Source organism: Tachysurus fulvidraco, chromosome 25, assembly GCF_022655615.1.
Source record: "Tachysurus fulvidraco isolate hzauxx_2018 chromosome 25, HZAU_PFXX_2.0, whole genome shotgun sequence".
NCBI classification, from domain to species: Eukaryota; Metazoa; Chordata; class Actinopteri; order Siluriformes; family Bagridae; genus Tachysurus; species Tachysurus fulvidraco.
The window spans coordinates 16,428,918-16,443,883 of NC_062542.1; the positions used below are offsets into that span (position 1 = coordinate 16,428,918).

Consider the following 14,966-nt stretch of genomic DNA (forward strand, 5'->3'; position numbering starts at 1 on the left):
CTCCCCCCTCTCTCGCTCTCTCTCTCTCTCTGATTACAGCTGCAGTATTTGATTTGAAATTTAATCTCAATCAGAACACAATCAGTTGTGATGAAAGCCATCGAGGTCGTGATGGCTGTCGTTCTGTTCTGTTTAGCGCTGCTTTATCGTCCTCACCTCCTCCTTCGTGACCCAAACAACATTCACTCGTTCTTCTCCAGTCGAATCGTGTCGGAGTTTAAACGATGCAGTGAGAGCCGAGTAAAAAAAAAACGCCTCAGTGCTGCTCTACATTACACCTAACGAACAGCACCTCAGGACCCCCGCCGTCTCCCCTCACGCCGCGACCGAAAGCACAAGAGCTCAAGAGTTTCTGGATCTTTCCATGAGGCCTCACGGTCATTCTGATGTTCTTTATACAAGCTCTCGGAGCTCGTTATGTCTGTTAGCCACTTTGTTACACACCCCAAAAAAAAGAACAAGCTAGAAAACCGTGGTCTTGTCAAAGACGGTGGTCTCGTCATGGAAACTAACTTCTTTTTTTTCTTGTCTTCATCAGGGCCGCTAACGAGAGTCTGGCTGCACGGATCAAACAGCAGAACAAGCTTTTGACCAGCATCAGTCTGGAGAGAGAGTACGTCTCCATCTCTTCTTCTCACCGTGTCTCTGTCTCACACTCAAACATCTCTGTTCTTCTGTATGTTCCTTTAAAGACTTAGTTTAAAGAGAGGACGGGACGGGAACTAGAGTAGAAACATCAGGATTTATCACTCGTCAGTTTATCTGTAAGCTCAAGTCACACTGTGGATGAAGTTAGACAGCGGTTGTTTGTTCCTTTGAGTGATGCTGAGCGAGCGTTTAATATTCCAACAAATAGTTCCTTAAAAAATAGTGACAAACCCCATATCGATATTATATCGTAAATACTGCGCCACGGTCACTTTGGAGCTCAGGTCTCCATCACTAAACTCCAACAGGAAGGTTGTGGGACACGGTGGTTACCACGTTTGTCTCACACCTCCAGGGTTTGGGGTTCGATTCCCACCTCCGCCTCGTGTGTGTGGAGTTTGCATGTTCTCCCCGTGCCTCGGGGGTTTCCTCCGGGTACTCAGGTTTCCTCCCCCGGTCCAAAGACATGCATGGTAGGTTGATTGGCATCTCTGGAAAATTGTCCGTAGTGTGTGAGTGTGTGTGTGTGAGTGAATGAGAGTGTGTGTGTGCCCTGTGATGGGTTGGCATTCCGTCCAGGGTGTATCCTGCCTCGATGCCCGATGACGCCTGAGATAGGCACAGGCTCCCCGTGACCCGGGGTAGTTCGGATAAGCGGTAGGAAATGAATGAATGAATGAATGAATGAATGAATGAATGAATATTTATATTCAAACAATTATGATCTATTTTGCATAGAACGGTGAAAATCCTGAGGAGCTCCTTACACTGACCGAACCTTTCTCACGCCTCGTGCCTCGCCTCCCGAACGAATTCTTTTTTCGAAGGGAAATCATGTTATTGCAGGTTATATGATATAATCATGATTATAGAAATATATTCATGTGTCATATGTAATATGTCTGTAAGGTTATTACTGTCCAGTAAACAGTGCACAAGTGCGACGCTCCGATCCGCGAGGATCTGAACCTCACTAGATGCCTCGTGTGATACCGAAAGAGAGGAAATGAAAGCGACGTGTCATTAATACATTCACATAAACATTCCCAGATCCAGCTGTATTAACCTTTAATAAATAAATAAAGCTGCTGTTATGGTAACGTGACCGTCTGGGTCAGAAAGAAGGCGCTGTTAAGTAGTGTTCGGTGTTCGGTGCTGAGCTGTCATTTTCACGCTCGTCTCTCGTGGCCCACGTGTCAAACGCGGTTCAGCGATATAAGGCTTTATGGTGCGACAGAGAAGTGGAGTTATTATAACATGGCTGGATTGTCATTAAATGGACGTCCGTGCTGTGAATCTCTCTCTCTCTCTCTCTCTCACAGTCTGTGTTATTTCATCATCTCTCTCTTGTCTCTCTGTACCGCTCGTCATCCCGACTGCTTTGCATGATGAAGAAATCCCAGCGCGACGTGATGTAGAACATAATCGCTTTTTATCCGGAGCTGATTTGAGACAAGAACTCGTTCACTTTTCTCCTCGACTCCAGCGAGGAGAACCTTCTCTGGCAGAGCACCAAAAGATAATTATACCTTAGAGAGAGAGAGAGAGAGAGAGAGAGAGAGAGAGAGAGAGAGAGAGAAGAAGGGAGGGGGAGTCGGCACGCTCGTCTTGTCAGTCGTTACGGCCTTCCCCTTTCCCTACCTGTGGCTTTCAAAAGCCCGGCGCCGACACGCGGCCTTCCCCGAACCTCCCCTCTCATCCCTAATGGACATGTTTGTAAGGAAATGAATAGCTCTTGTTTTCCATTAAGAGCATCGGAAGAAATGGCACTTTGTCTGTCGACATGGTGGACAACATATGCATCGAAGTTCAAAGGGTTCGGCGAGGACGCACGGCGTACGCCTGCAGTAACGACGATCTTCTCTCTGATGTATCTGATGCACTGCTTTTCTCTCCTTTTCTCTTCTCCCTTCATCAAGAAAGGCCATTAATTGTTTCCGAATGCTTCTCGAGCTCCGCTTAAAGACAGACGGAGGTCTCGACGTAATCGTTGTTGGTTTCGCGAAGCGTCGTCTCCTGCCGTCTGTAGGCGACCGTCGCAGTCTTCCGAGCTCCGAGAGCTACTCGTTACCCTCAGATTATTTTAGTCTCATCCCTCCGAGGATCTCAGAGTCCCTGCGTTTCTCCATAGGTCTACGAAAGCGGACGGTTTTATTTTTGTCCTATTAATAAATAAAAAAAATCGGGATAAAATCCCGGCGCAGGTTCAGAGCAAAAGATTCAGGAATGAGACGAGCCGAGGTGAGCACCGAGACCGCTCCGAACGTCCTACTTACTTATTAAATGTGCCTTTTTAGTTTGGCGATAAAATACCTGCTACGCTAATACGGCCACCTACCGACTAGGTCGTCTTCCTCATCCTACGAGTGTATACAGACGTTATTCACGTAGCAGATCATAAATTTAAAAGTATATCCTACAGCTCACTATTCACTATTCACTCCACACGACACGTCTGTTTTAAATGTCGTCCTCGTGCTAGCTTCGTTGACAGATTAGCGAAGTTCTAGCGACGTAGCGTCGGTTAGAAGCGTGGAATCTGCTCTGACGGATTCTACTAACAGGAAGTCGTTTTCTTCAGATGACACATGATGTCAGACGCGTGTAACGTGATGACACTAGCATGGATTTTAAAAAGGTTCATAAATAACGCGCGACTTTGTCGGCCATCTCGATCTTTTTGTCTCTGGGTTCCTGACTGCGTATCTCTGACTGTTTCCACTTTAATCAGATCTTGGGGAGTTTATCAGCGAAGGTTGAACCCTGTGAGCGTAGAATCGACACATTCGGATCCTCTCGTGTATCAGAGGTACGATTATACACTTCTGCGTGAGACGAGGCGCTCGGCACGAGTGTGTTAAAGAGCACGTTCTGACGGACCGCTCGTCTCCCGCTCTGATTGGCTGGAAGGATTCAGGAGCCTCGTATTGCACTTCATCACTGTTTATGCACCGAGAGCTAACGATCGTCTCGTCTCTCGCCGTCGCTCTCCTCCACTCAGGCCGTCCGCAGTCACGCCGCTAATCAGCAGGAGCTTGTTAATCAGCTAGGAGGTCGTCTGGAGGTGGGGGAGTGAGTGCAGCAGAGTGTGTGTGTGTGTGTGTGTGTGTGTGTGTGTGTGTGTGTGTGTGTAGCAGTAAAGTAGATGACAGACACTCACTGCGTCTATAGAATATAAAGTGAGTTTAGCATCAGTTTAATTAGTTTTGAATTCTGCGCTCTGATTGGTCAGAGGGTGTTGATTAGTTCTCTATAAAAGTGCAGCTGCATTTTAAACGTGTTTCTGTCACAAATGACTAAACAACGTTATTAAAGCTTAATAACATATTACGATTAATAATGCGATCATGTGCGCAATAAAGTCGTTATAGCAAGCTGATAAGGTAGTAATAAAGAGTTCCGTACGTTATTACGACTCGATCTCGTCAAGTCACGTCACAAGAAGGGGCGGAGCTTCCAGAGAAATCAAAACACCTAGAGGAGTGTGAATCGTTAAACATTCTCACGTCGATCGCTTTATATACCGTTCGTCTTGAAGGAAAAAGACGTTCATCCATCCGAAGTCTAAATCCGACCTTCATCGGGAGCGAGCGCTTCGTCTTCTTCAGGCGGAGACAGAGGACCTGCGAGTGACCGTCTCGTCCTTGTCCAGACTCTCGGTCAGTTTGACGACAGCATTAAGGAGCTGACAGCGTGATGAATCTCCGTCTACTTTAATCATCGAGAAAACGTTTAGAGCGAAATATCTGTCAATTAGTTTAAACAGAAGCGAGCGTGAAAACGTGATCTGAGACGACCAGGACGGCAGAGACGGACATCAGACTTTCATTTTGTTCATTACAATAGTTTGTTTTTTTGTTCCAGCGGTTATAAACACTATTATTCTGTCGTGCAGTTTTTTTTTTTTGTTGGTTTTTTTTTTTTGCACGAGACGAGAAATTGTCTTCTAAGCTGGATCTGTAAAGGCTGAAGGTCCCGAGCGTACGTTCAGGTGATGGTGTGTCTTCACCAAATCAACAATCAGCTGTTGCTATAGTAACGGTAACCTACTATCGGAACAAGTGCATTAATATTAACAGGGCCACATTATCGCCACATATACACGTTACAGCACAGTGGAATTCTTTTCTTCACATACGCCAACTGAGGAGGTTGGGGTCAGAGTGCAGGGGCAGCTATGATACAGTGCCCCTGGAGCAGAGAGGGTTGAGGGCCTTGCTCAAGGGCCCAACAGTGGCAGCTTGGCCGTGCCTTGAACCCCGATCCTCCGATCAACAACCCAGAGCCTTAACTAGTTGAGCCACCAACTGCCCCCCACCTGTGACATCCTGACCAATCAGAATGTGTTAAATCATATAAAGGAATTCTGTAGTGTTTGACCCATATTTCTGTAATATAGAGTATATCTAGATATAGAAGAGATAGAGAGAGAGAGGAGATAGAGAGATATATAGGAGAGAGAGAGGAGAGTAGAGAGAGGACGAGAGAGAGAGAGAGAGAGAGAGAGAGAGAGATAGAGAAAGAGAGAGAGGAAGAGAGAGAGAGAGGAAGAGAGAGAGGAGGAGGAGAAAGAGAGAGAGAGAGGAAGAGAGAGAGAGGAGGAGGAGAAAGAGGAAAAGAGAGAGATAGAGAGAGATAGAGAGAGTAGGAGAGAGAGAGAGAGAGAGAGAGGGAGAAAGAGGAAAAAGAGGAGGAGAGAGGGAGAAGAGAGAGAGAGGGGAGAGAGAGAGGGGGAGAGAGAGAGAAGAGAGAGAGAGGGGAGCGAGAGAGAGAGAGAAAGAGAGAGAGAGAGGGGAGAAAGAGAAAGATAGGATGAGAGAGAGAGATAGTAGGAGGAGATAGAGAGAGAGAAGAGAAAGAGAGAGAGAGAGGGAGAGGAGAGAAGAGAGAGAGAAAGAGAGAGAAGAGAGAGAGAGAGAAAAAAAAAATCTCTCTTCTCATTCACCCTACTTCTCTCTCCCTCCCCCCCTCTCTCTCTGTTCATCTCTCTCCCTCTCTCCCTCTCTCCCTCTCTCTCTCTCTCTCTCTCTCTCTCTGTCTCTCCCTCTCTCCAGCTGTTTTCTCTCCAACACTTCATCACCACACACCACACGCTCGTTAAATCAAGGCCACAATTATCTGCTCTTAATTAGCAGCTGGTGAGTGATTATGGCTGTGGGTTACAGTAAACAGCAGAAACGACGACTGCCCCGTAATCCAGTCAGATTGTCAACAAATCTCAGGGTAATTAGGACAATTACAGGGCTGCTGTGTGGAAGCCGAAGGCCGCGAGGTGCTCAGGAAGGTTTGTCTTAAAGATCTTAAAGATTAATCTGTAGAATTTTATTACAAAATATATTATAGATTAAATATGTATATGACCTAATATTATACAATTAATTATTTTACACACAAATAATAACACACAAACACTTACTCACACACACAAACACACATACACATAGTCACAAACACAAGTAAACACACACACAAACAGACACACAAACAGACACACAAAACACACACACACAAACAGATACAAACACACACACAAACAGACACACAAAACACACACACAAACAGATACACACAAACACAAACATACAGTAGACACACAAAACACACACACACTCACACACCAACAGAAACACACAAACACACACACACACTCACATATACGCACATGCATACACACATAAACACAAACATACAGATGTGGCCTTTAAGAACGCACGTCTTCTCCCACATACACATATACACACACAAAACACACAAACGCACACAGTCAAATACAAACACATTCACACACACAGAAACATACACACAGACATACACAAACACACACATACTGTACGCACACTCACAGACACATACAGTACACACACAAACACACACACAAACAGACACATACACACATAACACATACACACTCACACACATACAGTATGCACACACACACACACACACACTCACACACACACACACACAAACACTTACACACACACACACACACACACACAAACACACACACGCCCTAATCTCCAGAAAGTAGTAATTCACTGTTCAGATCAATTCCATAGCATTAAATACAGTAATAACATTCCGAACACATCGTCATGACCCGAGTTAAAGTTCTGCTCCTGTCGCTTGTTTTGTTTTTTCTCTCTGATGTGTATTTATTCTCAGAAATAATGAAATAAAATACTACTTTATCCTTCACCAAGCCGACTCAGACGCTCGGTCTCTCCGTCTAGACTCGGCGGTGGAATTAAACAGCCCCTTTATACGACTCTGTATTTTACAGTACAGTAGTGTCTGTCACGATCCCTGCAGATATTTAACATGCGGTTGATGAGGAGTCGAAGCGGAGCTCGCCGCCGCCGCCACCGCCGCCTTCACCGTATACCTCTTTTTTTTTCTCTTTTAAATTTCTGAGCTCTTGTACCATCTGTACTGTATGCTGGGAAAGAAGAGCTCATTACGGCGTGCTGCGGGCCTAGTCGAGTCGAGTCGAGTCGAGTCGAGTCTACTCTACTCCAGCGCTCTTTATTAAGAAAAGCTTTTGTTGATCTTTCTGATTTTTTTTTTTTTTTTTTTTCTGTGCCGCCGGCCTGCGGTCTTTAATATTGACTGATAAGAAACAGTGGGGTAAAAATTAGCGAACAAGTCTTATTACCTCACAATGGATCTGTTATGATGTCAGACAGGATCTTTTATATGGAAATCTTCATAATGGGCACGTAACATCTTGATTTTTTTTTTTTTTTTCTTTGTAAGACTTCATCACTAATAGGGTGGAAAAGTTTCTGTGTGTGTGTGTGTGTGTGTGTGTGTGTGTGTGTGTGTGTGTGTGTGTGGAATTCATTAAAGATGAATCTGCAACTGAAGCATGATGGACCTCTTCCTATCCATTGCTTTTTATATAAACTTCATAAAAGACTTGGGCTTTTCTTTACAGGCAAATTAGCCTGAGAAATAGTTTAATAAGCGATAAAGTCTGGCGCTGATGTCGCTCATAAAGCAGCGTTTAGAAAAGTTGCCCGAGAATCTGCCTTTTTTTTTTTTTTTTTTTTTTTTAACCGGAATGGACGAGTTCATCTATGCAGAAAATGGGCTGTTTTCCAGAGAGCTGGAAGAGAAGTCTGCGTGACGTGATGTGCGCTACGCTACAGATCGTTAATTAGATGACCGTTTCCTTTTAAAGAGATCTTTTAAGAAGCCGACCGTCATAAAAATGTGAAAAAAGCTCTTTAATAGACGGCGAATTCTTGTTCTTCTGCTTGTTATGTTCGTCCTTATCCGTGTCCGTCTCTAAGTTAATGTTATCTGGCGCTTTTACCTCGCTCGACGTTTCTTAATAACTTTCTCTGCCCTTTGAATTAAAAAGAAGAAAATGTCAATTTAAATCTTTTTTATTTTCCCCACACAAACAAGGTCATGATATAGTTATTCTTTCTGAACGCTGTCTTTTCGGGAGACATCGAATCTCCGCTCCGCGCTTTAAAAGCCGTCGTTAACGCCCGCGACGTTTTCTGTGCTCTTAGCTTTCTGTGTTTTATTTGTAGGTGCGAACTCAAGGGCCGAGTGGACGAGCACCTGAGCGAAATCAACCACATCCGGTCGAGACTGAGGTCCAACATGCGGTCTGTTATGCTGCTGAATCAACAGGTATCACGACAGGCTCCGTATCTCCTCCTTCACACTTAACGTATCTGCTCGAAGTAAAATAAGGTCCGATTGGCCTCGGCTTAAAGGTGGGGTCTCCGATTTTTGAGAAACGCTTCAGAAAACCGAGTCAGTCCGAATAATAAACAAAAATCAAAACAAAAATCAAAACAAATGTGTGGCCAATGAAGAGAAAGGGGCGGGGCTTGTCGATATGGGCGGAGAGAGCGTTCGGTGCGCGTGTGTGACGTTAGCAGAAAGCGGTTTTAACATTGACATGGAGGATAAAAACAAAGAAAGAAAGAGAAGAAAGACTTATGATAAGGACAAGAAGTAGGACGTGTTAATATAGGATCAGCTTTCCAGCGCTGGAGAGAACTGAAGGAGCAGGAAGTCGGCCACATATTCACAGGTTGGAGTTTCCCGAGTCAATAACTTCTGAGCTAAACGCTGTTACTACACAAATAACACCTCTTTTCTATCGTAGTAATGTAGAGAGGCAGCTACAACCGCGTTTTGTGTAGTAACAGCGTTTAGCTCAGGAGTTATCGACTCGGGAAACTCCGACCTGTGAATATGTGGCCGACTTTACTTAAGACGCCGAGGCGCTTTTTTCCTTCTCGATCGGTGAGTAACGTTGGTTTTGCTTTGTTACACAGAACTAATATATGCCTTTGTCCTTTACATCATTATGCTTGTGTGGCATTTTTGCTTGTTTGTTTATCTACAATCGTATTGTTCTTCCCTTCAGCTATGATAAAGACACGTTTCTTTCTGTTAGTCGCCCGGGTTACATACGTATGTGTGGGCGGAGCTATCGATACAGGGGTGGGACCCATTTGTGTTAGGGGTGTGTTTGTTTTTGGTGATTTCAAATGTCGACGTTTGCTTTCAAACATCGGAGACCTCACCTTTAACTCTAGAGATATTTTAGATCTAAAACAAGAACAAAACTAAAGAAACACATTTCTAAATACATCAATTAGACAAACAGGAAAAAGGAACAAGGTTCTCTGCCATCAAAAGCCATCACGTCCTCAGGTTAGAAACCACGTGCGGTTAGACGTCTGTGTTTGTTCTGGCCCTCGACAGGATGACACGTGAGTGTGACTGATGATTGACGGCATGGCGAGCGGTCACGTGGTGGTACAGAGCCTACTCTGTACTCTCCTTACAGAGACTGTATCAGGATCTGATTATTATTAAGATTTTTTAGTTACACGTATCTAAAATGTCAGGACTCATGACGACCATCACAACGACAGCAGAAGTGTTCATAAACTCACTGAAACAGGATGTAAAGGGATGTTTTGGCTCTAATGTGCCATTTAGATGATGTCTCTTTTAATCCCCTGGATGTATAGAAAGTGCACAGGTGAGTGTTCAAGAGAACTGCTCACGATGCTCACGATGCTCACGATGCTCACGTTTAGCTGCTGTTAGAGAAAACGAACCAGGAGCTCCAGATCGGACGAACCTGCGAAGGGGGCGTGGTCACGTGGAAGCGGTCCCGCACGAAGGCACACGGATCGGAGCTGATGTTAAGAGCTCGCCGAGGCCAGGCGTAGTCGTGAGGACGGAAATGTCGTCATGGTGATAATTACTGACTCGTACAGGTCGAACCGAAGCACAAATCGTTACCGATATTGATCCAAACTCAGATCACTGACTGCAAAGTCTCGTAGGAACAAAACAAAGAAAGAAGGGAAAATATTTCAAGGTAGTTTTTAGTGACTTCCACTCAAGCGATTCTCAGTCTAAATAATAATGGAATGTCCGACTCGATTTTGGCGTAACGGTGAGAACATGAGCGTGGCAGCAGAGGCTAAATCGCCCCTGTCTAATCTGCATAGACTGGAATAAAGTCAGACTGGATTTGATTTCTAATTTCTTCACTCTGTGCTCATAAAAAGTCTAGAATTCACGTGCTTTTGTAAACGACGCGGACGCCATCGAACGCTTTTTGGACGGAGAATACGACGGCGTCGCTTCGACGCGATCCATTGATTGGGATTTTTATTATTGTACGTAGAATCCGCTCCACTTCATTACGGATCGAATTCAATTTGGAACTCGAGCTGTGACGACTAAGCGCCAGATAAACGCCGACTTTTTAAGATCTTTAAAAAAAAGAGACGCGTATCTCATTAAAGCTCCGCTTACGTCCGCGCGAGATTTCTAGAACGCCGCTTTATAATTTCTCCGATAAATTCGCCGATGGTGAAATTATTTAGGTTTTTTTTTGTTTTTTTTTTTCTGCTCCTCCTCTTTGAGATTAAGAGAAAATACATTCCACTCTCAGCACATCCATCTCGGTTCGTTCGGGCTGACGGAAAAAAATCAGACTCGGCGTGATTAGTTAGTCGGAGGCTTTTTAAAGAGCCGGGTTAATATTTGAGAACGTCATTAGCCTCTTCATAATTAAATGATGGCCGTGATCCTCTTAAGCTGACAAACATTAGAGTGTCTTCCAGAATGCAAAGTTAATTAGAAATCGGACGAGACCAGACGTCTCATAAGGACACAGAGGATCTCTGATGGCCACCGGGCTCGAGTAAATTGCAAATATTTGAAGTAGGAGTAAAAGCACCGCCTCGTTATGGTGAGACTGAGGAAATTGTACAGAGGCTTTTTTTTTAAATAGCATCAGAGATGAGAATTAATCCACTTTTGTCTATGTTTAAGTAGACGTACTTGATCGAGGAGCTGGTAGATCAGCGGTTACGGTCTCGGTCGTCAGCTGTTGGGAAAAATCTTGATATGTGCTCTTATTATATGAACTATTACAATTGATGTCGTAGGACATATGGGGGTAGGCCAGGTGTTGTAATAGTGTTGAGCTACATGAGGTATATGATTATAATATAATATATATATGACGTTAGACGCCTTGAGACAAGTGTTAACAGAGATAAGATGGTTTATTGGGTTTATTGAAGTTATAAAACTCAGTACTAAGAACTCTGAGAATCTGAGAAAAACAAGAAAAAGGGAACCTGCCCTTTAGGAGAGAACAGAGGAACTAAGGCTTAAAAATAAAAATTCTTTTTTTAAATAATTATTTAATAATAAATAATTTATTTTTATTTTTTTAGTTAATGTAAATAGTTAATTTTATAGTAAATATAGTTAAATAGTTCATTTAAATAGTATTCAATATTCAATATTCGGCTAAAAGTCTAAAAGTGCGATTCACCCTGCGATGTGTCCACTCGGAGGTGGGCTCTGAGTTCCGACACAGCACATGGTTATGAGTTCAAACTGGAACATTTGAAAGCACACAATTGTACCTGATGTCTGATGCACCTTGCATACTAAACTGAATTCGACAAATCAAAATAGAAGTCCGTTCCTAGTTTCTTCCTGGTTTCTTCGAAGACAGTCTGATGTATTTTCCCGACTCGGGAGCAGAAGACAGTGGGAGTTTTAGGAGGACGATGAAGTCACCAAAAGACGCTTGGAGAGGAGAAATAAAAGCAGGCCGAGTGACGGACAAAGAAGGCGTCGGTTTGAGTCTGTACGAACGTCACGTCTCTGTAATGAACTGCTGCAGGTGAAATGCTAATATACATCATACTGTCTTTAAATATACTGCTGTTAAAAAATCATTCGTTAAAGGAAGAAAAAAAGGGTTTTCTCCGACGTCCAGCGCCGTTTAAGGAACAAAGCGGCGTACAGCGAGCCGTCTGCGTTTAAAGCCGCTCTTTACCTCGGCATATACGTCCGAATAGGCAATTAAGCGAACAGGAACGATCGCTCGAGAACCGGTGCCGAGCCGCGGTTTTCAAAGCTCAGAGCTCGGGAGGGAACGGCGTAGAGGAACAATCAGAAAGAAGACGCCGCCAGAGCAAAGCTTTAAAGATACAGAAGCCGACGGTCACCCGTGCCTCGGCTTTGGAAATGCAAATGTGCCTCAGAGTCCTTGTCGCCGGGTTCAATAAAAAGGAGCGAGGAACTTTCTTTCCGTTTTATTTAAAACGTGATATAATGATGCAAGGGATTTGAACAGCGCATCAGAGAGGAGAGAACAATGCACTAATGCGAAGCTGGTAAGTCCAGGTTCACTGGTTCTAGCTGACAGTGAGACGTATATAAACTCAACACTTCTCGGTGCGCTGAAGGTAAGGAATTCATTAAGCCAGTGAGGGTTAACGAGAGAAATACAGCTCCGACTCGGCGACTCGGTTCCGCGAACCGCAGAAGAAGCTTCTACCTCTAACACGTTCGAGGCAGCTTTCAGAAAATCGTTCTTCATAAGCACGTGTGAAGAACGCCGTGAAGAAGCATGCGACGGCGTGGAGGCAGCAGACACACGGAGCAACAAGGACATGAAGGATCATCAGTGATGATACTGAAGAACTATGACGCTTAATCGTTTTTCCATGTGTTCGAACCGAGGCTGAAGAAAGTCAACAGCGACTGGATCCGTTAAAGGATCCAGTGATTAATAATTAAATATTACATTATCTGTATACATATGTATATATTATGAATTTCCCATGGGGATGAATAAACTATCTATCTATCTATCTATCTATCTATCTATCTATCTATCTATCTATCTATCTATCTATCTATCTATCCATCTATCTATCTATCCATCCATCCATCTGTATACTGTCTGTAATTCTGTTTACACTGCCCCCACTGTATACCCCACTGTATACCCCACTGTATGGGGCCGTGGTAGCTCAAGTGGTTATGGCTCTGGGTTGTTGATTGGAGGATCAGGGTTTAAGCCCCAGCACTGCCAAGCTGTTCTCACTAATCAGTCATCAACACTTTTTACTCAGGCGTTCCTCAGGGCTTCATCCTCGGCCTAGTTTTTTTCTTTATTAACGTTTTATTTTATCACCAGGGTCTCCATTTTCAAAGTTACACCCTTTAACTTTGCACTGTAACCAATTTATATAGTGTGTGTGTGTGTGTGTGTGTGTGTGTGTGTGTGTGTCTGTGTTTGTGTATATTTATTTGTGTGTTTGTGTATATGTGTGTGTATTTGTGTGTGTGTGTTTGTGTATGTGTGTGTGTGTGTATTTGTGTGTATGTGTGTGTGTATTTGTGTGTGTGTTTGTGTACTGTATGTGTGTGTATTTGTGTGTGTATATGTGTGTGTTTGTGTATATGTGTGTGTATTTGTGTGTGTGTTTGTGTATATGTTTGTGTGTGTTTGTGTACGTGTGTGTGTATTTGTGTGTATGTGTGTGTTTGTGTGTGTGTGTGTGTGTGTATTTGTGTGTATGTGTTTGTGTATGTGTGTGTGTATTTGTGTATATTTGTTTGTGTGTTTGTGTATATGCATGTGTGTGTTCGCCATCTGCACGAATTCTGAGAAAATTAAGAAATGATAAAAGTACTGAAACAATAAAAGTCAGGATGAACAAACAGAAGAGAGAAAACCTCACCAAACCTCCCAAAACCTCACCAAACCTCACCAAACCTCCCAAAACCTCACCAAACCTCCCAAAACCTCACCAAACCTCACCAAACCTCCCAAAACCTCACCAAACCTCCCAAAACCTCACCAAACCTCCCAAAACCTCACCAAACCTCACCAAAGTATTTTATCCATCTTTCCATCACCGGAAAATATTTAGAAGGAATTCTGGCAACCACCAAGTTAGGAGACTCTCTAATGAAGTCGTCACATCTTCTAAAGGAACAAAGACACAGATTTATTCTTGAATTCCACTGATGAAAGAATTCATAAGGAGATGCAAGAACCTCTGAAGAAAGTTAACGAAGGTTCAGAATGTAAACGCTTGTCAGTAGACGTCTGTTATATAAACACGTCTGGAGTAATGTGGGTTTTTCCTTCGGTCTGTGGACACGTGTTGGAATTCACGTCTGTGGGAATTCCACGTGAAGTTAAAGCAATAAGCCAGAAGTGGTTTACTTACATGTCAGGTCGTTAACAGAATTCTCGTGTGTGTGTGTGTGTGTGTGTGTGTGTGTTTATGCAGTTGAGCAGCATGAGCGAGGAGAACATGAGGAACAAGAAGCTACTGGAGAAGGAGCAGAAAAGGCGTTCACATCTGGAGCAGTTTCTGGGACTGAGCGTCCATCAGAGCTCGGTTCCTCTCTTTCCTTCTCCATCCCTCCGGCCCTCAGACCCGGAGCTCGACCGGATGGAGAAACCGTGGCTCAGAGGAACATGTGAGAAGAGATCAAAATCTGCTTTACAGTAGAGTCAAGAACCTACAGCTTTCACACAGCGAGGTCTTACAGGCGGAAGAGACTACAAACGACCAATCAGGACTTTTTCACATGGCTCACAGACAAACCCACACGAGTCACATGCTTACTTTAAACTATCTGATGTAAACAAAAGCTCATTGTTGCTGAAACACCAGCGAGATTGTACGTAGCGTGAAGTATTTAATAATAAACACACCCGATCTTCACAAGTATAGAGTTCGATTGTCTCCTGTACACCAGAACCGGGTCTGTCTTCCTACATCGGATCACTTCTGCACCTGAAGTGCTGCAAATCTGGTGTTTAAACTTACGAGAACTCTGTGGAGGTGTTACATCACCGTCTTCTTGTCACTTGTCATACGTGCTAAACAAATCCTTTAATCCCAGACAGAACGTATACAAACGTTGAGAAATGTTCTGGAACGTTCTGCCGAGTGTTCCATCACGCTGTCGTAGATTTATGACACGCAGGAACA

General features: G+C 43.8%; 1 protein-coding gene across 2 annotated transcripts in view; it reads left to right on the forward strand.

Annotated features, from left to right (window-relative positions):
* The window catches only part of LOC113660230 (plectin-like), a 59,066-nt gene extending 44,635 nt beyond the window's left edge, over window positions 1–14,431 (forward strand). The window contains exons 12-14 of one of the 2 annotated variants that reach the window (XM_047808362.1): window positions 539–613; window positions 8,193–8,295; window positions 14,256–14,431. In XM_047808362.1, the coding sequence (XP_047664318.1) occupies window positions 539–547 (9 nt within the window). In that variant the 3' untranslated portion in view covers window positions 548–613; window positions 8,193–8,295; window positions 14,256–14,431. The remainder of the gene's footprint in view (window positions 1–538; window positions 614–8,192; window positions 8,296–14,255) is intronic. The other variant, XM_047808363.1, reaches the window with a different exon arrangement.
* Window positions 14,432–14,966: the final 535 nt, after the last annotated feature.